The sequence below is a fragment of the Manis javanica genome, chromosome 6 (genome assembly GCF_040802235.1).
Source record: "Manis javanica isolate MJ-LG chromosome 6, MJ_LKY, whole genome shotgun sequence".
Classification (NCBI taxonomy): domain Eukaryota; kingdom Metazoa; phylum Chordata; class Mammalia; order Pholidota; family Manidae; genus Manis; species Manis javanica.
This window is the reverse complement of record NC_133161.1, coordinates 72,981,686-73,006,355: the sequence shown is the minus strand read 5'-3', so window position 1 is coordinate 73,006,355 and position 24,670 is coordinate 72,981,686. Positions and strand designations below refer to the sequence as shown.

The following is a 24,670-nucleotide window of genomic DNA, read 5'->3' as shown; positions in this document are numbered from 1 at the left end:
GGCAGTCCCCGACGTAGCTTGCGGAAGAAAAAAGAACGTTGGCGGCCGGCGGTGACGTAAAAACACAGCGCGGTACTTCAGCGCATACACCTTCCGCGGGAGTGAAGGCTGGCCTGTCATGGTGCATTGCAGTTGCGTGTTTTTCAGAAAGGTTCGTTACTGATCCCCTCAGTCTGATGCCGAAGAGCCTGGACTTTCTAGACCCACTTGAAGGCTCTGGTTCTCCTTCGCTTTCCTCCGCGTCTTTATCTTCTGGGGTCCTCTTTCCTGTCTGGTTTTACTATAGTCCTCTCATCTCCGCCCCTCCAGGAGTCGGGCTTGGCCCGTGGGGCGTGAAAAGAGTGTGTCTTCCTGGCGCGGTTAGGACTGAGTTGGGGTCCCAGGGTTGGAGGTTCTTCAGGGGAATTGTGTGCACGTGAGATGAGCTGGGGAAATTTGCCTGCTGATTAGACAAGCACTGTGGTATACGTAGTAGGGTTGACTTTTTCTTTCGGCTCAAATATATCCATAGCCTGTTCTTAGTATATGTTTTCCTCGAATGCATTGCTTTTAAGAGCTTTCTAAAGAAGTCTTTTTGTCAATAAACGAAAATACGTAACAGGCTCTACTCCTTACAAGAAATTTACGTCGGTTTTTGTACGGTGCCGGTTTCTGAATCGTTTATGTAAAAATGCACAGTTGCTTCAAATTCAGAACCTCTTCAAGAGCCTTACTAGTGATGTTTTTTAAAACTTGGCAGCATCATTAAAAATGACGAGAGTGAGATACTCAATTTTGGTTTCTAAACCTCTGTACCTTATGCATCTAGAGCAACAAAAAAAAGTGTCACACATTGAATGGAACTTTAAACAGTAGTTTTCTTTTTATTGGAGAGAGAGGCATGCCTAGTAATATATCTGAATGAAATTATAGTTTGTTCCATCCTCTATTTTCTATAAAATATATAATCAAAAGAAAAGAGGTTTGTGAAAGATGTTAGTACTTGGGCATAGAAGGTAACTAATTCTTCAACAAAAAAAGAAACTACGGTGTTTGTGTGTGTGTGTGTGTGTGTGTGTGTGTGTGTGTGTGTGTGTGTGTGTGTGGCTAAGTTATTAAAGGCACTTATGTAGCCTTACTGCCATGAACAATCCCTTCCATTCATGTCTTTTTCGAAGGGAATCACTCACTTATATGTGATGCATTTCTGACCTAGCCTTGCAGAATCATAGTATAAGCTCTTCACGGACAGAAAAATAATCAGGCTAGCCCTCAAGTACATCTTTTACATATTCCTTCCACCCTATTTCCTTACAACATTCCATTTCATAACTATATTTGCATAGTCAAATGAAAACCTACACTTTGAATTTTTGCTATGTTTCTATCCACTTCAGTCTCAGATCTAAAACTGCATCAGTCTCACAAAGGGAGCGTGTGCTAAATGCGCTGCTTTGACCTATCCTCATCCCCTCTTCTAGAGTATATAAGAATGTTCAATGATCTTTATGTGTTTTGAAAGAAGTTCCCAGGTATTTTCCCAGACTATCGTAAATAACTAAAAACATGAAGATTATGAATTTAAAAAATTACTCTGCAAGTAATTTTAATAGTCTAGGAGGTTAATGCATAGGATCTTTATCTGTAAGAAGTTCATGCCTTAATGAGGGAAACAAGTAAACACTAAGTGCAGTATAAGATTTCAAAAAGTGTAATAATAGAGATAGAATTCATTTGCTAAGAGAACCCAGCAAAGTCAGTGTTAAGTGAAAATAAATCAGAAAATAAGTCATTCAGGTGGGTTTATGATAGAAAAGAACAAATGACATTGTAAGTAGAGGAAGAGCATGTGCAGAGTTACATGGAGATGTGACAGTATATCATGTACTACAGAGCAGAGAGAGAAATGAATGAATATGAAACTGAAAGGGTAGGTCGACAGCGTTGGTACTGAGAATTTTAGACATTTCATAATCAAAACAACCACGTGATTTTTTTGAGAAGGGAGAAACATGATTAGAGATCAGATCCATTTTCAGAAAAATAGCTCAGGCAGCAAGATGAAGTATGTGTGTAAGAGGGATGGACTAGATACTAAAAGACCAGTTAGGAGCTAATGTAATGGTCAAAGTACTAAAGCAATAGTAACAGAAACAAGAGATAGATAGTAGGTCTTTGGGAAAAGAAGCAGGTACAGTCAAAGATTCCCTTATTAAATGAATAGGTAAACTATGGTTTCATTATTTGAGAGAACATTGGAGGAACACTTTACCTGGGGAGAGTTTGGGCTTGTCATGTTAACACGATCGTATTTGAGTTGACTATTATACTTTCAACTAATATTTAAGAACAGGTTGCATATGTGAGGGGTTGCAAATATAAGTTAAATACACATCTTGCTCTTAGTTGCTTTAGACTATTAAGCTACATTCTGGTGGAGATGTTCAACAGACTGGACATAAGAGAGTATCTCAAGTGGTAGTTACTGGTAGAGGCCAAGGTAACCCAAGGGAGAAAATATGTATTGAAAAATGGACCGGTGTCAGAAACCTTGAGACAAAAAGTAGAACAACAATTGATAATTGGCAAAAAGGGTCTTCAGAGAATTAATCAAATGGGAAAGGAAGATGAGACAGGAGGCAAACTAAGAAAAAAGTATATAGATTTGACATACAGCCAATACTGATTTTTTCAAAGGAATTTTAGTGGTAACAAAGGACTAGAAAAGAGTTCTGAGTTGATAAGCACATTTGGTATACAAATATTCTCTTTTTCTCTTTTTTAAGTATGGAAACTTCATTGATAACCTAAGACTCTTCACCAGGGGAGGAAGTGGTGGAATGGGTTACCCTCGTTTAGGTGGAGAAGGTGGAAAAGGTGGTGATGTCTGGGTTGTAGCCCATAACAGAATGACTTTAAAACAACTTAAAGACAAATATCCTCAGAAAAGGTTTGTGGCTGGAGAAGGAGCAAACAGTCAGTAAGTATTTAGCAAATGACTTTGCTTTTTAGACAATTTGATTTTAGACTTTGATTTTTAATTATTTAAAAAAGAAAGATAAAAGTTGAATTTGAAGTAAATTATATCCTGTATTTGCAACTGAGCAGAAGCCTACAGTATTTGTCTCAACTCTAGTGAAGATAAAAGGTAGGTGCTAAGGAATGTTTCAGACCTTATATACTTCTTATTCTTTTCTTCTCTCAGTGTCCGTTTATATTCTTTTGTACCTCTCTGTAGAAACATAAAATGATCTGAATCCCCCCTGTTTTCTTTTAAAATTATCTTGGACAATTTTAAGGAAACCTCTCTCAAATCTCAACTGTGCTATTCCACCCCATCCCTCCCAGTAGTTTCAGGATCTGTAGGCAGTACTTAAAATTTAGAGCCTGTTTCACTGATACATCCATTGTAAGCTTTCCTTTGACTTCTATTTTGCTTTTCTTTGTTTGACAACAAAACACCCTTTATTATTTGTTAATAGTTACTTTCTATGGAACATATAATGTTGGCCTCAAAATACGAAAACTGTTTTTCATTATAAAGAAAATGAAGAAAAATCTTACTCAGTTAACCTGTATTTTGGAAATAGAATAGCACTTTGCCAGATAATCAAGGTAGGAAAGCATGTGTTGGCAAGTGAACATCATATATAAAGGCACTGGATTAGAAGGGAACAAGCTGTTTGCTGAAATAATAGTTATTTCTTCCATAATCATGGTACACAGGTAGTGGCTTGTTTTAAAATAAAGATACTGTAGTTCAGATCATGAAGAGCCCAATATGCTGTTAAAGAGTTTGAATATTATCTTAGAGTGATGAGAAGCCATTGAAGGATTTTAAATAGGCGAGTGACATTAATAAATTTGTGTTTTAGGAAAAATCACCTTGGGGGTAATTGGATGAAGAATGGATTTGAGGTGATGATCCTGACTAGAGACAGACCAGTTTGGAGAACATTGTGGTTTTTCAGAAATGGTGGCGGTCTGAGTTAAAAGTCCTGTACCTGTCTGTCTAGTCTCATCTCCCTCTACATTCTGTGTTTTCTGCATTCCAGCCACACTGGTCTTCTTTTATGTGTTAAACTGGTATTTGTCTACTGTTACTGGAACTTTGTTCACATTATCTTTCCTATAATAATGCTTTTTATTCCATTCACCCAGCAGGCTCCTATCAATCCTTTAGATTTAAGTTTAAGTCTTTCCTCATCTCCATGATTAGGTCGCAATTCCTATACCCACCCACCTCGGTAGCCTGCCCTTCGTAAGACTTGTCACAGTCATAATTTTCCATTTTTCCTGTATTTGATGAATGTCAGCTCTCCTACCAGAGTACTGTAAGGTCCGTGAGAGCAGAGAACAGACCAGTTGAGATCATCATTTTGTACCAGACATCTAGTACAGTGATTGGCACGTAATAGATGCACAATTGACATTAGTTCAATGAATGAATTGAATTGACAAAAATGGATGAATTAAAAATATGTTAAAGAAATAGAATAAATTAGTGATTGATGGAGTATTGAAGAAGAATGGAAAATCAAGGATGGCTTCCTGGCTTTGTGGTATTTCAGAAATGATAATGATCTGAGTTAAAAGTCCTATACCTATCTGTCTAATCTCATCTCCGTCTACATTCTGTGTTTTCTGCATTCCAGCCACACTGGTCTTCTTTTAATGTCTTAAACTGGTATTTGTCTTCCGTTACTGGGACTTTGTTCACATTATCTTTTCTATAATAATGCTTTTTCTTCCATTCACCCAGCTTTGACTTCAGCAGTGGGTAGATGATAGCACTATTCTTGAAGGACTATAGTTGAAAGCTGCAATTGGGATGTAAAGGAAAGAAGTTTGAGGGTCCTATGGAGATGTCCAGCAGAGCATTTGAAATATAGGTTTGTGATTGAAGAGTATGGTCTGGTCTAGAGATAAATTTGTTGATCATAAGCATAGACCAGGAAAGGTGGATTACAGAAGAGAAAAGGGTTGAAGTTCAAATTTTGTTACTTACAAATATTTAAGGGAAGGGAACAGAAGGTGTCCAAAATGTAGAGCCGGGGGATACTTAGTGTCATGGAGGTTAGAGGAGGAAGAATTTGAAAGAGTAGGAGGTAACAGTCTCACTTATCTTTATATTATACAGTTTTATGAATAACATCTTCCTGTGTGTTCATTTGGGTCCTACAAGAATCGGATTAGATGAGTGAGAGATTTATTGGGGGAAAAACACCTGTAAAGGCAAATGGAGAGGGAGCTGAGGTAGGTAGGGAAAGCTGTCTGACTGCTGTGCATGTCTAAGCGTTATGAAGGAGAGAGGGAAGGGGAAAGTTGTAGGCTGTTGTGTGTGTCTAAGAAAGGTCAGGCTGATGGGGACTCTCTAAGCAAATGTTGCCCATCAGAGAAATCCTTGTCTCCTATAAAAGGGCCTGCCTGAGTAACCCTGCTGTACCCAGTTACTGGCTGGAAGTAGGATGTGGAAAGCATCACCTCCTCAAGATTTCAGAGCTCAGCAGCTGAGGCCAAGCTTAGTTATGATAAAAAATAGAATAGGAAACATTAGCATGTATCACATAATATTACTTTATAAAACTTTAAATTTGTATATATGTATGTATGGGAATGTACTAGGTCCAGATGTATTATTTCTTAGTGAGTTGCCATTGAAAATTGAAAACTACTGCTCTGAAGAAACCAATGCCTTCAACATGTAAATTCCTTGAAAGTGCTCAGGATCTGTATAAAAGTGTCTCTGTTTCCTCACTGTAAAATAGGGATAATAATAGTACCTATTTCACAGTATTGTCATGAGTCTTTAAAGCTTTTAAGAGTGCCTGGTACATAGTATAAGTGAATAAGTAGTATATGATTATACAATAGCCTTAATAATGTGGTTGTTACTGTTTAATTATATAATCTAATCTCTTTTTCATTTGTATATTTTCCTCTATATAAAAGTAATTTTTATCTCCATATAAAAGTTGTATCTCTATATAAAAGTAATTCAAGTTCATTATAAAAATATTAGATAAAATAAAAAGATTTGGAGAAAAAGTCAGTTACTTATATTTCTTCTACCATGAGATAACCACTATTAATCTTTTCTTAACTTTTCTAGGACTTTTCTGTGTGTTTAAGTAAATGTAATTATGTGGATGTATACACAATTTGGGGGTACAAAGTGAGAGTACAGAATTTTGCAACCTCCTCTTTTCACTTTACATTTCTTTCAATGCCAGAAAGTTGTTCAGAATGGCTGCACAGTATTATACTATTGTTCATAACATGACTTTTTTTGTCATTCATCTATTTAGGTAATTACTGATTTTTTTTTTTTACTGTTGAAGTCACAATGCAGTATATACATCTTTGTGTATATAGTAGTTTACATGGCTGTTCAGGTTTTTGGGTTTTTTTTGGATAAATTTCCAGAAGTGAAATCACTAGTTAGAAGTTTGTATCAATTTATTCTCTCATGAGCAGTTTGAGAGTAGCCAGATGAGCTTCCTATAATCAAAGTACTCTCACTTGAGGTTAGTTTTTTAAAAGCTTTGTGAATCAATGGATTTTCCATTTTTTTCTAGCTTATTTGTATTGTAGCAATGATCTCTTCATTTCAGGTGTACAATATCTTACTTCCTTATGGGTTAAAATAACTTTTGGTGGTTAGCTTGGTAACTTAAATCATTACTCAACATTATTTTTATTGGGATATGATAGTCTAAACATAGTTTAAATTAAGATAGTCTAAAATATTTTACTTTATTTAAATTTTATCTGTTTAGATGATTAGGAATAATTTTATTTTCCATTATCATTTGACTATATAACATCTGCATTAGGAAAAAGAGTCAGTTGCTAGTCTTCTTTGTAAACCACTATATTTTCTTGAAGCATAAACTGTTTAACCTAGTGGGTTTCCTTATTTTAATTTAGCTTTATTTTTCTGTAGAGTTAGTGCACTGAAAGGCTTCAAAGGAAAAGACTGTGAAATTCCTGTACCTGTGGGTATTTCAGTAACTGATGAAAATGGTAAAATTATAGGTAAGTGTACTATAGCTCTAAGGTTGTGAAAAATGTGCACGTTTTCCAAAATTGGGAGCTGTGCAGAATAGCTCCTTATGACTTTCAGAACTTTTTTTAACATTAACTAATACAGCTGCTAATTTATAAAAAGCTTTTTAAAACTATATAAAAGCTCAAAATTAACTGCTAGATTTAAGATTATTTTAAAGATATTTACTTGGTTTTAAAACATGTAACTAGTCTCTTCAAATGCTTACAAAGTATTTTCAGGATCATACTTTTAATAGAAACTTAATCCTATTGTTTAGCCCTTTAGATTTTTAAGTTGGAATTTCTGGCATCTATTTCTAAAGGAAAAATGTCATTAGTGGTTAGCTCCACTTAATCTTTGTTCTAAGTATCTTTCTTTCTCTTTTTAAGGAGAACTCAATAAAGAGAAAGACAGAATTTTGGTAGCCGAGGGAGGTCTTGGAGGTAAACTACTGACAAATTTCTTACCACTGAAAGGCCAGAAGCGAATCATTCACCTCGATCTAAAACTTATAGCTGATGTAGGACTAGTGGGGTAAGTATCACTCATATTTTTGTTTTTACAGTTTCAGAGACATAGGTAGGAAATAGCCAGCATTTTTTATGGAATACATTTATGGAATTTGTGCATTGTCTATATACTTTGATAAAATGCTGCTAACATAATTACTGGAATTATTATTCCTTTGTTAAAAAAAAAGGATCAAGATCATAACAATTGAGTAGGCTGCTGGGAATGTTAGAGAATGACTAAAGGGAGAAAAATCAATCAAATGTAGTAGTATAAAAAAATAAAAGAATGTTACCAGATACTAAGGAATAAAACTAAAAATCTAAACAAACCATATTTTTAATAGTGCATGGAAGGAAATGAAAAGAGGGGGAAAATAATTGAAGTATTCTTACAAGTCTTAACAGAGGTATTGAGGTATTAATCAGATGGCTAACAGCCAGTACAGACAATCTTAATCATCACACTTACACACTATTGAACTCTTGAGTTGTTCTTTGCTATGACTGTTTCCATGTCCTTCATGGTCTGCTTAGTATCTGTCTGTTCTCAGTACTTCAGACCTCACAATGTTGTCCTCTTCTACCAGCCTCCGTTCTTTCATCAAACAATGCTGTTTAGCTGTAAGGTTTGCAGTTCTGGCCTGACTGGAGGGAGATAGGTAGCAAGATAGAGAGTAGAGAAAGGAAGGAAAACTTCAACTTTGCATTTCTCTTCTCTTGCTTTCTCTCCCTGGCCTCACTTACAGCATTACATAGTCAGAGATGGAAGGCCTCAGGAAAAGATACGGAAAACTGCCAGTTCCATCTCTTGCTTTGCATAGTTTCTTTCTAAGCTTTTTTTCCCTCTTCCTTTCCAGCCATCTCACTGCTTATTTACCAGACTCTTCAGTCTGAATCCCTCACCTCTTAACCATGCCTGTCTTACCAGTAGTTCTTACCAGCAATGTTTTAGAGTTCACAGAGGCCCCATTCCTGCTGATGTAACAGGAAAAGGTGGGATCCTGGTATTCAAGCTTGCTATTCGCATTCCGTTATAACCATAGTTATAAGGGTTATAAAGCATAAGTTCTGTAATACTCTGTATTCTTTAGGAACATTGTGGGTTCAATAGGGTTTTGAAGACGAGGCTGAGAATCTAGCCATTTCCAATCTCATTTGGTACAAAATGTGTTTCAAGTTCCATAGAGACACCTTTACAGAATATGAAGAGCCTACAAGGTTGAATAGTAAAGGCTAGGTGAGGATGGGGGACTCAAGTGAGACTATTTAAATTAGAAGCTCAAATCTTCTGGAGTCTGCCTAGATGATCTTGAATAAGTTATACAGTCTAAGCCATGTTTTCCTCATTTTTAATAGCAGATGGAGATAGTTCTTACCTTAAAAGATTGGTGAGTAAGGTAACGCATTTGCCGCACAGCACATGCCTTGGATTTGTGAGTGCTTCGTAAATGAATGGTAGCTGCTGTCCTCATCATCCTTTGTAGTGCCAACCTACTGGAGACTACATAGAGTGAAATACCAAGCTTTTCAGAAGTGGATTGGAGATTACAGTCAATAATTAAAGCATCAATATTCTAAAGCACAATGCTTAATGAATCTATTCTTGGGCTAATTTAAAGCAACTATTCTTAAAAAACTACTACTGTAAATATGAGAATAAGCAGATACCCATTTAGCTGGTTTCAGGAATGAACTGAACCTTGGAAGAAAGGTGTCATATAACTAATACACTAATACTGCTGTTGTCAAGGCTGATCTTTGCATAGGTTGGATTTTAGCCTCTGAAATTTTCATTAGGTATTTTTTCAAGAAAAATCTCAAGTTCTTCAGCCATTAGCATCCTTTTTTTCTCCTACTTTCATCTCTTTGGAAAAAGTAGTTGCATTTTTCTGGGCTTAATCACTGTTATGGAAATACAAGGATATTGGAAAGAAATAAATCCAACTAGTGATAATCATGGATAAAAATGATTGTAATTTCATGGGGGAAATTTAGCAGTAAAATCAAAGCTTTTAAAACAAGCATATATTTTAATCCAGTATTTCCTCATCTAGAAATTGATCTCAAGAAAGAGATCAAAGGTATGTGGAAAGGTCCAAGGAGAGTTACTGCAGTGTTTAAAGGTTTTGGAAAAAGTTAGACAAGTAACTCATTTGCAGAAAGAAAAAAATAGTTGTCAATTAATCCTACCACACAGAGGTGACTGTTAACATTGGCGCATGTCTTTCTAGCTGTATGTATATTTTTTTGCAATATTATTTATAATAGTAAAAAATTGGGAACAACCTAAATGTCTAACAATAGGAAATCAGTTAAATTAATTAAAGTGTACCCTTGAAAGGCATTCACCTTAGTAACATTCAGTTTGAAGTAGGGTAACCAACTATGAAATAGTTTTTTAGGGAAAAAAAAATCAAAACTGAATCTGATGAAAACATTATGTTTAACTACCAACTTACAGAAAATCCAGGGCAAAGGACCATGTTAAATGACATCATGGGGGTATCAACAAAAAAAATACAGATTATGGAAAATAAATCATACAGGACAAATAACCCAGTTTCCTCAAAAATGAAATCGCAAAGGGAAAACAAGATGGAGGGAAAGCCTTTATCAAAAGAAATTTAAGAGACACATAAAGCAGTGGTAATACATAGACCTTATTTGGGTTCCTATTCAAACAAACCAACTTTCAAAAAAAAAGTATTGGAAATTCATTAATATTTGTTGAAGCCAGGTGATGGCTAAATGGAATTCATTACTTCTTTCTTCTACTGTGTCCATATAAAGTGTTTTGTTTCTTTAAAATCCACAAAACAGTGTAAGTAATATTTTGTCAGTGTTTGACTAAAGATAGTAGATTGCAGGCATTTTCATTAGTTTCTTTCTGTTCTTCTGTAATTTATAAATTGTTGGGTATTTTTTAACATGAATTATTTGCTTTCAACACTGAAACATCTTCAGTGTTCAGCATTGATTTGTCTTTACTTTTTCATAAGTATATTTTCTTCCTCAAGTCTTTCAGGATTATTTTATATTTATATTCCACTTTAATCCCCAAAATTACCAAGAAGTCTACTTCCTGAAATATTAGGAATTAAAAGATAAATATTATTATTACTAATATTTGTTGTATTACTTTATTTTCTTATTTCAGATTCCCAAATGCTGGAAAGTCCTCTTTATTAAGTCAGGTTTCTCATGCAAAACCTACAATTGCAGATTATGCATGTAAGTATAATTTATTGTATATTTTAATGCATGGAGGTAAATTTTTAAGAACTAATCTTTGAGTATGAATAAAATAACAACTCTGAGGGGAGCCTTAGTTTGAAAACTCTTGGCAATTAGAATACATGCATTCCCCATTTTCCTTTGAAACCTTTATAGTCCTCAGCAAAGTTCCAAGTACTTGTTAGACACTTGCTTTGTTGCATTTATTTCTCTGTTGCATAATGATTTATTTGGTTTAGCTTTGATTTTATGAGGATCTACCCTTTATCAAGTATTGTGGTAAATACTAGGAAGGCAGAAATGAATTCTAATGTAGCAAGTATTTATCTGGGAACTGCAGTAGATTCTAGGGTTACAAAGACTTAAGTAAGCAGAAATGGATACTGTTCTGAATTTTACTGAGCTTACAGACTAGTGGGAGAAAGCACATATATCACTAATAGATATGAAGGAATCTAATATGATTCTGTGTGAGGGGACTCCTTTAGACTTCTTTGGGAAAGTGTGATGCTGGGGTCAAGGCATGAAGAATAAATATAAGTTAATTGGTGACAGAGTGGAGGTGAAGCATCTTTCAGAGGAAAGAGCAATACATAAAGGCTTTGTGGTGGTACGGAGTATATGTGTGTCTAGAGGATGTGCAGTTAGGGAAAGAGAATTGAGGTGAGGCTGGAGATGTAAGTAGAGACCATATATAGACCATTTAGGCTGTACTTGTTCTTTGTATTTTAACAACAGTTGATAGCCTTTTAAGTAAGGGATAAAAATGATTAGATTTGCTTTTCAAAAAGATCTGTATATGTACAATATAGAAAATGGATTGGTGTAGGACACAAATGGATCTGGAAAAGGCTGTTGCAGTAGTAGCTCAATGTGATATAATGGAAGCTTAGACTAAGGGTATTTGAATGAACATGCTAGGATTACTGCCATCACTAAACAAAAAACTAGGAAGGATGTTAACTTGGAAAATAAAATTCAGCCATCCTAAAATAGATTCTGATGAAATAGAGTTAATTTTGGATTAACTGCTATACAGTACATGGTCAGTATTTTTTCTTATAATAATACAGGGGGGAACTCTTGAGAAGGAAAGAAGAAGAAAAGCAAAAAGTCATAGGAAGAAGGCTAATGCAGGATTGCTGAGGCTTGAGGATAACTGAGTGAGAAAGGGCTAGAAAATTTCAGTCACAGAACCAGTGATAGAAACCTGAATTCTGCCCCCGATCACTGCCAGTCTCAGCACCTTTACCATGCTACTTAAAATGCAGAAGAACTCTTGAGGCCTACTGATAGATTTGAGCTATGCCTCTGCAGATTATAAAAATCTATGTCCTTTTCCAGGTATGTTATTAACAGCAGAGTTAATTGTACCTTCTGTTTCAACAAATGAGAACATAATCTGTAAATTATTCACAAAAAGTAAATATTGTTAATTTTATACATAATGCTAAGACAGTTTTAAGAATACCAGCCTTTATTTTATCCTTAGTTGTTATTTTTCTTTCAGTTACCACATTAAAGCCTGAACTTGGGATGATTATGTATAATGACTTCAAACAGGTGGGTATTTTTCAAGTAAGACACTTGGTTGGAAGTGAAAGTACTTACTTTGGTACTTGGACTTTAAAACATTAGACTGTTTCTCTCATGTTTAGAGGAAAAATAAGCACCAAGACTTTTTTTGTGTGATAAGTGAAACCATAAATTCTGCTGAACCACAAGTATAGTAAAATACTGAATAAGAATGTAACATCTTGTTCTCCCAAAGATTAGGTCTAGTTTGTCACTACAATATTGTATTTACTTCATCTCCATTTGTTCTCATTACAAGGCCTTATTTTACTGCCATATTTGATTATTGATTTTTGTTTCCTAAAAACATTTTTTAAAGTTCATGGGAGTCATTTTTATTCCAACTTTATCTTTAAAAAACAATGTTTTTAAATTGAATAGGATTCTGGTCTTATCTAGCTACTAGCACAATTTTTCTCTGATGCAGAAGAACTATAGATCTTTTAAATAATTAGAATAAAAAGAGGAAAGTAACAAAATATTTAAAAAATATATATGATCAACAGTCATGCTCCTTGGTGTTTACCCAAATAAAACTTCCACACAAAAACCTGCACACAGATGTTTATAGCAGTTTTGTTCATAATTGCTAAAACCTGGAAGCAACCAAGATAACCCTTAGTAAGTGATGAATAAATACACTGTGGTACTTACAGACAGTGGAATATTATTCAGCATTAAAAAGAATCATCAAGCCATGAAAGACACGGAGGAACCTTAAATACATATTACTAAGTGCAGGAAGGCAATCTGAAAAGGTTACATACTGTATAATTCTAGCTATATGACATTCTGGAATGGAGAAACCATAGAGATAACAGAACTACTAGTGGTTGCCAAAGATTATGGGGACAGAAAGGGTGAATAAGCAGATTACAGAGGATTTTTAGGGCAGTGAGACTATTCATTGTGGTACTATAATTATGGATACATGTCATACATTTGAAGAAACCCATGGAATATGCAACACCCAAGAGTGAGCCCTAATGTAAAGTATGAACTTAAGGTTATGATGTATCAATGTAGTTTTCATATGATCCATTGTTGTTATTCAAAAGACATAAAGGATTGATATTTACTTATAATAGTAGTATAACTGTAAAAGATAAATTTCAACAGTTATGTTGAATATTAATAAGTAAAATTACAAATAAAGGATATTATGAATTTAGAGAACAATATTTAAAAGAAAAGAGAACATTGTAATTTTTAAGGGAAATCAGTAGAGAGCCCCTGGAGAAAATTTTAGCACATGCGACTTCTATTGTGTACACTGTTTAGTCACATAGACACAACTTCCTTTAAAACTGTGAAATCCATGTTCACACAGGCAGTGTGTGTGCAGCAGTGCTTCTCATCCCTTACCTGAGTGCTCAGAAAAACTGATAAATGAAACCTTTGCCCCAGAGATTTGAAACCATATCCCTTGGTGGGGATAGGGCCTGGGTATTTATAGTTTATAAAATTTCCCTAAGTGATTATAATGTACAGTGGTGTTTAAGAACCACAAGTGTAGATAGAATAATGGTTGATAACTTGCCATCTCCAAAAGAGTATAGAAACACTATATCCTTACTTTTTAAGAATGATCAGTAGTCCTCCTGGTAGAACATGATAGAAAAGGAATGATGGTGTCAAGTAATCAATTATAGAACTTAAAACTGCAGAGCTATACTAAGTGTCTGTTTAATTAATATCCTTGTACTCTTAAGAATTCAGAAAGTTGAAATTCTGTGAAATGTTCATATTGGACAATTTGTGGAGTCCTAAAGATAATTTATCTGATTGATAAATGTTAAACTAATCCCTAAAATTCCTAGATTGTTTGATTAATAAGTAAAAATGGGAGTCTAATTTCTGATAACAAAAGATTTTGATTGTTAATACATTTATTTTGTTATAAAATTATCTGGTTTTATAAAGATACAGTGATAATCACAAATGGGGAACTATTCATATTTAAAATGTCATGAAAATTTATGATGTAATTGTATTTGAAGTTCTCATGTATTTTTCTTTTTTATCAAACCATTTAACTTTACTAGATATCAGTAGCTGATCTTCCTGGTTTAATAGAAGGAGCACATATGAACAAAGGAATGGGCCACAAATTCCTCAAGCATGTAGAAAGGACTAAGCAACTACTTTTTGTTGTAAGTCATATGCATAAATGTAGTGTCCAAATGAATGTGAAAATCAATCAGCTTAGTTTTATTATCGTATATTATTACAAATCAGAGATGATTTGTAATAATAAAATTTAAAGATAAAGTGGTAAGAGGTTACTCCACTGAGTCTGTTTAGACGGGGATCAAATATAGTAAGTAATCCTGGTTTATAAGATGGGGATGCAAATGATGTTCTTTGCTTATCAGGAATAAAGTTGCCATACTTGTAAAGGTTTAATTCCTTAAGATTTTCAACATACTACTATATCATGTCATATGCCTTTCTGACTTCATTGATGGTGTTTGAGTTATATATAAGTGTGTCTATATTGGTATAAATTCTCTTATCTAGTTTCTCATTTTATTAATGATTATGAGTTTATCAAAATAATTTAGCTATCTTGACACATCAATTTCCTCATTTTGAATTACTAAATAACGAATAGAAAAGTAAAATAGATTGAGCAATTATTTTTGCAAAATTATTTTTAGCTTGAGTAAAACATTTAAAAACAGAGAAGTATACAATTGTTGTTCTTGTGTTATCTCTTTATCTTTTTTTTTTTTTCTTAGGTGGATATTTCTGGGTTTCAGCTTTCTTCCCAAACTCAGTACAGAACTGCTTTTGAAACCATAATACTGCTTACAAAAGTAGGTTTTTTGTTTTACTCTGGTGTTCTGTATCTGGTCTGATACATAGGTGCATAGGGCTATATGAAATAACATTTAACTATTAGAATAAATATATGTCCCACCTGTACATTTTTTTGTTGTTATCATTAATCTACAATTACATGAAGAACGTTATGTTTACTAGAGTCCCCCCTTCACCAGGTCCCCCCAACAAACCGCATTACAGTCACTGTCCATCAGCATAGTAAGATGTTGTAGAATCACTACTTGTCTTCTCTGTGTTGCACAGCCCTCCCCATTCCCACCCCACACATTATACATGCTAATCATAATACCCTCTTTCTTCTTCCCTGCCCTTATCCCTCCCATCCCTCCCATTCTCCCCTTTGGGAACTGTTAGTCCATTCTTGGGTTCTGTGATTCTGCTGCTGTTTTGTTCCTTCAGTTTTTCTTTGTTCTTATACTCCACATATGAGTGAAATCATTTGGTATTTGTCATTCTCTGCTTGGCTTATTTCACTGAGCATAATACCCTCTAGCTCCATCGATGTTGTTGCAAATGGTAGGATTTGTTTTCTTCTTATGGCTGAATAATATTCCATTGTGTATATGTATCACATCTTCTTTATCCATTCATCTACTGATGGACACTTAGGTTGCTTTCATTTCTGGGCTATTGTAAATAATGCTGTGATAAACATAGGGGTGCATCTGTCTTTTTCAAACTGGGCTGCTGCATTCTTAGGGTAAACTCCTAGAAGTGGAATTCCTGGGTCAAATGGTATGTCTATTTGGAGCATTTTGAGGAACTTCCATACTGCTTTCCACAATGGTTGAACTAATTTACATTCCCACCAGCACTGTAGGACGGTTCCCCTTTCTCCACAACCTCACCAACATTTGTTGTTGTTTGTCTTTTGGATGTTAGCCATTCTTATTGGTGTGAGATGATATCTCATTGTGGTTTTAATTTGCATTTCTCTGATAACTAGTGATGTGGAGCATCTTTTCAGGTTTGTTGGCCATCTGAAGTTCTTTGGAGAACTGTCTCCTCAGCTCCTCTGCCCACTTTTTAATTGGATTATTTGCTTTTTGTTTGTTGAGGTGCATGAGTTCTTTATATATTTTGGATGTCAACCCTTTATCAGCTCTGTCATTTACAAATATATTCTCCTATACTGTAGAGTACCTTTTTGTTCTGTTGATGGTGTCCTTTGCTGTACAGAAGCTTTTCAGCTTGATGTAGTCCCACTTGTTCATTTTTGCTTTTGTTTTCCTTGCCCGGAGAGATATGTTCATGAAGACGTTACTCAAGTTTATGTGCAAGTGATTTTTGCCTATGTTTTTTTCTAAGAGTTTTATGGTTTCATGACTTACATTCAGGTCTTTGATCCATTTTGAATTTACTTTTGTGTATGGAGTTAGACAGTGATCCAGTTTCATTCTCTTACATGTAGCTGTCCAGTTTTGCCAGCACCATCTGTTGAAGAGACTGTCATTTCCCCATTGTATGTCCATGGCTCCTTTATCGTATATTAATTGACCATATATGTTTGAGTTAATGTCTGGAGTCTCTATTCTGTTCCACTGGTCTGTGGCTCTGTTCTTGTGCCAGTACCAAATTGTCTTGATTACTATGGCTTTGTAGTAGAGCTTGAAGTTGGGGAGTGAGATCCCCCCCACTTTATTCTTCCTTCTCAGGATTGCTTTGGCTATTCGGGGTCTTTAGTGTTTCCATATGAATTTTTGAAATATTTGTTCCAGTTCGTTGAAGAATGTTGTTGGTAATTGGATAGGGATTGCATCAAATCTGTATATTGCTTTGGGCATGATGGCCATTTTGACGATATTAATTCTTCCTAGTCAAGAGCATGGGATGAGTTTCCATTTGTTAGTGTCCTCTTTAATTTCTCTTAAGAGGGTCTTACAGTTTTCAGTATATAGGTCTTTCACTTCTTTGGTTAGGTTTATTCCTAGGTATTTTATTCTTTTTGATGCAATTGTGAATGGAATTGTTTTCCCAATTTCTCTTTCTAATGGTTCATTGTTAGTGTATAGGAAAGCCACAGATTTCTGTGTGTTAATTTTGTATCCTGCAACTTTGCTGTATTCCGATATCAGTTCTAGTAGTTTTGGAGTGGAGTCTTTAGGTTTTTTTATGTACAATATCATATCATCTGTAAATAGTGACAGTTTAACTTCTTCTTTACCAATCTGGATTCCTTGTATTTCTTTGTTTTGTCTAATTGTCTTGGCTAGGACCTCCAGTACTGTGTTAAACAACAGTGGGGAGGGTGGGCATCCCTGTCTTGTTCCCGATCTCAGAGGAAAAGCTTTCAGCTTCTCACTGTTCAGTATGATGTTAGCTGTGGGTTTGTAATATATGGCCTTTATTATGTAGAGGTACTTGCCCTCTATTCCCATTTTGCTGAGAGTTTTTATCATGAATGGATGTTGAATTTTGTTGAATGCTTTTCACATCTATGGAGATGATTGTTTGGTTTTTGTCCTTCTTTTTGTTGATGTGGTGGATGATGTTGATGGATTTTTGAATGTTGTACCATCCTTGCATCCCTGGGATGAATCCCACTTGGTCATGGTGTATGATCCTTTTGATGTATTTTTGAATTCGGTTTGCTAATATTTTGTTGAGTATTTTTGCATCTACATTCATCAGGGATATTGGTCTGTAATTTTCTTTTTTGGTGGGGTCTTTGCCTGGTTTTGGTATTAGGGTGATGTTGGCTTCATAGAATGAGTTTGGGAGTATTCCCTCCTATTCTATTTTTTGGAAAACTTTAAGGAGAATGGGTATTATGTCTTCTCTGTGTGTCTGATAAAATTCCAAGGCAAATCCGTCCAGCCCGCGGGTTTTGTTCTTGGGTACTTTTTTGATTACCGCTTCAATTTCTTTGCTGGTAATTGGTTTGTTTAACTTTTGTGTTTCTTCCTTGGTCAGTCGTGGGAGGTTGTATTTTTCTAGGAAGTTGTCCATTTCTTCTAGGTTTTCCAGTTTGTTGGCATATAGGTTTTCATAGTAGTCTTTAATAAACCATTGTACCATGTTATAGTCCCACGAGCAATGTATAAGAGTTCAAATTTGCCACATTAATGTCAGCACTTGTTATTGTCTGTCTAGTAGGGGTAAAGTGGTATTTCGTTATGGTTTTGATTTGTATTTCTCTAATGATTAATGATACTGAGCATCTTTTCATGTGTTTATTCACCATTTGTATGTCTTTGGAGAAGTGTCTATTCAGATTCTTTGCCCAATTTTTAATTGGGTTGTCTTTTTATTGTTGTGTGTGAGTTCTCTGTATTTTGAATACAGATCCCTTATTAGATACATATGATTTTCAGATATTTTCCCCCATCCTGTCAATTGTCTCTTCACTTTCTTTAACTTTTCAGGTACAGAAATTTAAATTTTAATGAAGTTCCATTTGTCTGTTTTTTCTTTTGCTTGTGCTTTTGATGTCATGGCTGAGAAACTATTGCCTGACTCCATGGTCATAAAGGTTTATTGCTAAGCACACTTACTTTTTCAAAAATAATGCATTAAATTGTCATTTACTTTGAATTTTTCCTGTGTGCTCAATAGAAGTCCAAATATCTGCATTTGGCTTTAGGCACAAAACTGGGATGTCACATGAACTAAAACAAACATATTAATGTGTGACCTAAACACTTAGCATTTTCTGAATTTCCTTTGTTAATTAGTTTTCTGATTGTTGGGATTTACTGCATTTCAGAGATGTGAATGGGCTCTAGATTACCCAAGCTACCAATGCAAAGACATTACCTAATAGGTAGTTCATGTAGGTATTTTAATAAAATTATTTCTCTTTTGATTTAAAGGAGTTAGAGTTGTACAAAGAGGAACTTCAGACAAAACCTGCACTCCTGGCAGTTAATAAAATGGATTTGCCGAATGCCCAAGATAAATTCCATGTACTGATGAACCAACTCCAAAATCCTAAAGGTAAACTCATTCATTCATTTAATGCCAATTTAATGTGTAGCTACCATGTGCAGAGACTGCTACATGGTATAACCAGTGAAAAAGAGAAACAGAGCTAACAGTTCTGAAGAGATATGTATCTTCACAATGCCAGCTCTATAGTCTCCAAAGTGTATAATCTTCCAAAAAGAACTTAAGTACGTATGTATATGTGATACAGAGTAATAGATGCTTACTCCAAAAGGATTTGTTTAAATTTGTTCCTAAATGAACTACTTTGTGTAAAAGAATTTGAAAGGACTTTCCAGTTTTGAATATTGACCTTTGCAGAGCACCTCCTATCTTACAGTGATGATGCTTCTAATTTTCTGAGTCTAGGAAAGGATCTTCACAAATGAGGAAAAGGAGGGTGGATAAGTGGCTAACATGTTTTTAAATAGTACTAATTTCTCTGTTTTTATCCTTGGGATAAAAATTGGGGAAAATTATAGGATACTAGGACTAGCAGCACCAGAGGATCCTTTATCCTCTAAAAAGTCTTTCCTCTGTGAAATTTAAATATTGGAGCTATCCTTCAGTTAATAAGTTACTTTTGGGCATAAGTATTCCAATTAGTAAACAGTTAGTCTTTATTCCTTAATGTCATTTGCTTTATGAGGCCATGAGACCTGTTTGCTAGTTGGTCTTGCAGAAGAGGAAATTTTCAGAGACACAGAAAGGAGGGTAACTCAAGAATTTGTGGCTATTTTGGACCATCATAAAACAAAATACAGGCTGCTTTATAGTAATTCCTGAGTTAGCTCCTTTGGACTTCTTTGGAGGCATATGAATCTCAGAAACTACGCTCCGTGGTGGCTTGTCCGATCTCTGTCCGTCTGGCTATCAGGTCCCATCAGTGCTAACCCACCCCATTAGTATGCCATCCCCCTCCTGTTGCCTTGGTGTCAGGGCACAGGAAAAAGTAATGCAACAGCGGTCAGCCCCTTTGAGTAGTAGACTGGACTCATCTAAAATGATCTCCCCTTGGGCCCTTTTCAGTTTCAGTATGGTTCCTAAGACCAGTGATGATAAGCCTGTACTTTCAGGCTTTAAAGTATACGTGTACTGAGGCAAGCTAGAATATCCTAGATCATAAATGATGTTATTTTTATAGGTAAGTCTTTCAGAGAGTCTATGTTGTCTCACTTGATTAAACCCACTACCCCCAAAAATAGCAAAGTATACTGATTCTGTAAGTAAATCATCTTCTGTAATTCACCTTTTATTTATACTTAATTTGGTTTAAAATATATTCATCCAACAAACATTTACTAAGCACCAAGAAATTTACCATTGTCACCAGGAAAAACCAAAGGTTCTGAGAACTTACTAGGGAGAGAAGGAAAAAAATAACAATACGAAATTGTCTGTTCCTTGATTCATAGATCAAACCTCTATGTAGTTTCGACTTACTTTCAAAGACAGTGAAAATCATCTTAGTGTTATGTTCTTTGTTTAGATTTCCTGCATTTATTTGAAAAAAACATGATTCCAGAGAGGACTATGGAGTTCCAACATATCATCCCCATCTCTGCAATTACTGGAGAAGGAATTGATGAATTAAAAAACTGTATAAGAAAATCTCTGGATGAACATGCTGACCAGGAAAATGATGCATATCATAAGAAACAGTTGCTTAATTTACAGATTTCCAATACAATGTCTTATAGCAAGCTGCCATCAAAGAATGCTATTACTAGTCCCAGATAGATATAATTTAAATCTAGATACTGAAATTGTTTTCATTTGAAAGCTTTTTCTCAGACAAGTATTTTTTAGAAAGGTAGTTATTACTAACTTCTGGTATATATGCCATCATTCAAGAACCATACCTCTTTAAAGTTACTATTTGCAGTTAAGTATAGCTTATTAAATATTAAAAGTGTAACTGAAGCTAAAAATGACAGTTTATAATTTATGGCCAATCCACCTATATGAAAGTCCTCTGATATTCTTGTATTTACAATGTCTTTAGTGAGATTATATAGATAGATAGATTCCCTAGAATATTAATAGAATGAGCAACTAGGTTTTGTTTATTTTTTAGTCTGTCATATTCCTGGTTGTACTAAATATATAATAGTTCCCTTTTTTGTAAAACCTCAAAACCCTGAATCTGAACATATGTTCAATGATAATAAAGATCACTGATAATATTTAACAGAAGCCAGCAGATAGATGTTTGTAATTTCATCTTTTGGAAATTTTTCTTTCTTAAGTATAAGTGTTTTTCCTGCTTTGGAGCAGACTGATGTATATCTCATTTTCTTGCCTCCTAACCTGTGTCATTGTTTATTTTTGTATTTTAGTATAAAGAAAATAAATAGGAAGTACAAACTTTAGACAGTATTATCAAATCATTAGTATATTCCTAAGAGATTATAATTTCTTAATTTCTGCCCAAGTTTCAATAGTACTTACAAATTGGACATTTTCTCTTTGTGAGTTTTATTATAAAATATACACATTTGTTGTAAAAAAAAAAAATTTAACAGCTCAAAAGCATATAAATTTTAAAAAAGCTCCTGTCTTTCTGCATTAAGCCCTCAAGTCCTTCCCAGGGAAAATGACTGTCGATAGTTTCTTATGTTCCTACAGAATTCTTTTATTTCATGTACCTTTTTACCCAAATGAGTTCATTATATGGTTCAAAAAGGTTCAAAACTTTTTCCAAGTTTTTTTTTTAACAGAACAGTAGCAAGTTAATGAGCTTTTTAAAATTATTCTTCAATGCTTCTTTTAAATTATTAGGTATTGTTTTGGAATTTAAGGTTTAGAGAAGGCTTTACATAATGGCTCTAAGTATTAAAGTGATGCCAGTATTGTTCTACTTAAATTTCTTCTGATATGACCATGTGACTTTTTTCAAGCATCACTTCACTTTTATTCTGTTTTCTGTTCCCCACTCCCATCTCACATCCCAGGTCCCCAGGTCACTGGCTTTTCTTACGTGTTTTTTTTCATTACACAGGTATTTATTGAGTGTCTCCCCTGAGCCAGGCACCATTCAGAGTGCTGCATGTAGTGTTGAAGAGGGGAAACAGGGCCTGCTGTCCTGATAAATCTCACATTGAATAGCAGAAACTGCAGGGCATTAGAATAGCCTGGTTCCACTTTATAGCAAAGGAGCAAGAGTGTTTGGAATTTGAACACCTGTACTTACCATAGTGACTACGTTTCATATTGATGTGTTTTACATTTATGACTTCAGTATCATTTTTCTCATTTTTACTTATATTATTTACTAAATATAAAAAAGTAGCAACATGAGGATAGTTTCATCAGGTGAATTTCTGAAGTTCTGACACCACAGTCTTTATATCCTGCTGTGGCAAAAGACAGTAGTGTGTATGGAGAATTAAAAGGAATTGTATCTCATTTGCTCTATAATGTCCAGGTTACTACTCTACAGCTAACTGCAGCATTTGTTACATAACTCACTAAAATGTTCCATTATTTGTATTTTCTAGTTACTGAAAATGTACTTCTATGTACCTTTTTCTGTTGACTGATTCTTATTTTAAAAGGAGTAAATCTGGATTTCTTTTTTATTTTATAAAAAAATTTTTTTTATTTTAAAGATTGATTCTGAAATAACTATTTTAACATCATCTCAGATGCCATTTATTTTGTTCTTAAGCAAGACTTTTTCATTTTTACCTTTCAGAACATGTACTTTTTAGAATACTTCACTGTCGTATTTCTGAATAGCCAGGGTATCAATACACTATGTGTAACAAATTTTTACTAAGTCCAGTAGCTCACTTACTATCATGAATTACAAGTTTATACTACCAGGCATTGTCAAGTATTAAATATGTTGTACTGTGAGGTTGGATCTGTGCTCTGAAAAAAAAAAAGGAGAATACAAAAATTCTAGAAATCTGTTGTTCTTTTTGTAATATATATCTATGTTGCTTTTATCACAGCAATATGAACTTTATGTAAAAATCAATGTTTTAAGTGTTAAACATGTATTAGTTATATAATCAGAAGAAAGTCTGCTTTCATAGTGGGAAAAATTAGGTCAAGCGCATTTTATTTCAGGTTTTATCCAGTTAGTTTCCTTGTAAAATTTGTTCCTGTTAACTCAATGTTCATTTGCTTTGGGAGGATGGAGTATAGAGATTCATTTGAGAAAGTTAATGAAAACTACAGGGTTTTTTTTTTTTCTTGCCAAAAATGCATATAAAACCTTGGAGTATTTTCCAAGCAGTTCTACAGGTCGTACAACATTCAGATAAAAAACTCAGTTAACAAAGGTAAGTTCCATCTAGAGAAGTTTAATATCATTTAAGGTACATTATAAATAACCTTTCAAAGCAGCTAAGGTAAGTATACTTACAAACTGTAGCTTAAAAACAATGAAAATTAGCAATAATATACATTGTAAGACTTACACTGAAGACACCTTATCTCAAAAATATGGCAACATTTTGTCTGAAGACCAGATTGAATTGAATTTAGTGCACATTTTGAAACCCTTAAGAGCACCTCAGATTTGGTTTAAATCTATTCCTCCTCCTTATGGAATAGACAAGTGAAACAACTACAGAAATTTTGAGTACATGGTCTGTAGTGGTAATCATAATATCTAACATGATAATGTTTCTATATGCTGAGCACTGTGCTGAATGTTTCACATGTATTTTCTCTCTTAAACACTGTATTGCCTCCTGGTCATTTATTTTTTAAGTTGTATGATGGATACATGACTGTTTTGGTTTTTTTTTTTTTTTACCTTTTGAGAGTCTGAAATATTTTATAATTTAAAAACAAGTCTGCCTTCAAACTATACCTTAGGAATTAAGCCATTTAGGCAAACATAGTTGACAGTTGCAGACAACATGCTATGATTTTTACTGCAAATTAGGCAAAAATGAAAAACATCTTTTTTTCTTAGAGATTTCAGAGAATTGTTTTCTGTTTTGTGATTAGAGCTTGGCAGGGAGAAGGTAAGTATCAGGTAAGTAAAGGCTAGTGGGTGTCACAAGCCTCCTGAAGGAAAAGCAAAATCAGATAGGTAATAGAATGAGAAAAGGGGAGAGCGAGAGAGAGAAAAGTATGTAAGTTTGAAAGTTGTAGTATTTCCCTGGGGATAGCTCAGGAGTAGCAGGTGGGTTTATTGCCTCAGTTGACTTTCATAGGATGAAAAAATACAGGGATATTTTCAACTACCATTTCTGACTGTAACCTATCACTAATTTTAGGCAGTGCTAATTTAAAATTTTTGATTTCTCATTGTACAACTGTTGCTTAATTAATAGTTATTGGATACTTGGAAGACTTCAGGGGAAGTAAACACCTTTGAATATATTACTAATGTGTTCATAATAGAAATTAACTCCTCGGGGATCCCCAGAAACCAAGCTATGTGAAGCATAGCTATTATCTGAATCGTGTCCTTTGAAATATTTGGAATTTGAAGAATAGCATATGCAGTTTATATTGTAACTAATGTTGGAGCAATCTATGGCAAGGTAGGGTCGTTTTGGTTTTTTTTCTTCTGTTTTGTGAA

At 34.4% G+C, this 24,670-nt stretch overlaps 1 protein-coding gene across 1 annotated transcript; it reads left to right on the top strand.

Moving 5' to 3' along the window:
- GTPBP10 (GTP binding protein 10) lies at positions 1 to 24,670 on the top strand. Its single transcript, XM_017671521.3, has 10 exons — positions 1 to 151; positions 2,766 to 2,959; positions 6,926 to 7,017; positions 7,420 to 7,564; positions 10,700 to 10,773; positions 12,287 to 12,339; positions 14,397 to 14,504; positions 15,093 to 15,170; positions 19,011 to 19,134; positions 20,612 to 24,670. The coding sequence occupies exons 1-10, from the start codon at positions 119 to 121 to the stop codon at positions 20,860 to 20,862; spliced, it is 1,152 nt and encodes a 383-aa protein (XP_017527010.3). The 5' UTR covers positions 1 to 118; the 3' UTR covers positions 20,863 to 24,670.

Excerpts from the sequence above, each read along its gene's own strand:
- GTPBP10 (XM_017671521.3), top strand. The coding sequence starts at position 119 with ATGGTGCATTGCAGTTGCGTGTTTTTCAGAAAG. Across the intron at positions 10,774-12,286 it reads TACAATTGCAGATTATGCAT|TTACCACATTAAAGCCTGAA; the intron begins GTAAGTATAATT and ends TTTTTCTTTCAG. Across the intron at positions 14,505-15,092 it reads CTAAGCAACTACTTTTTGTT|GTGGATATTTCTGGGTTTCA; the intron begins GTAAGTCATATG and ends TTTTTTTCTTAG.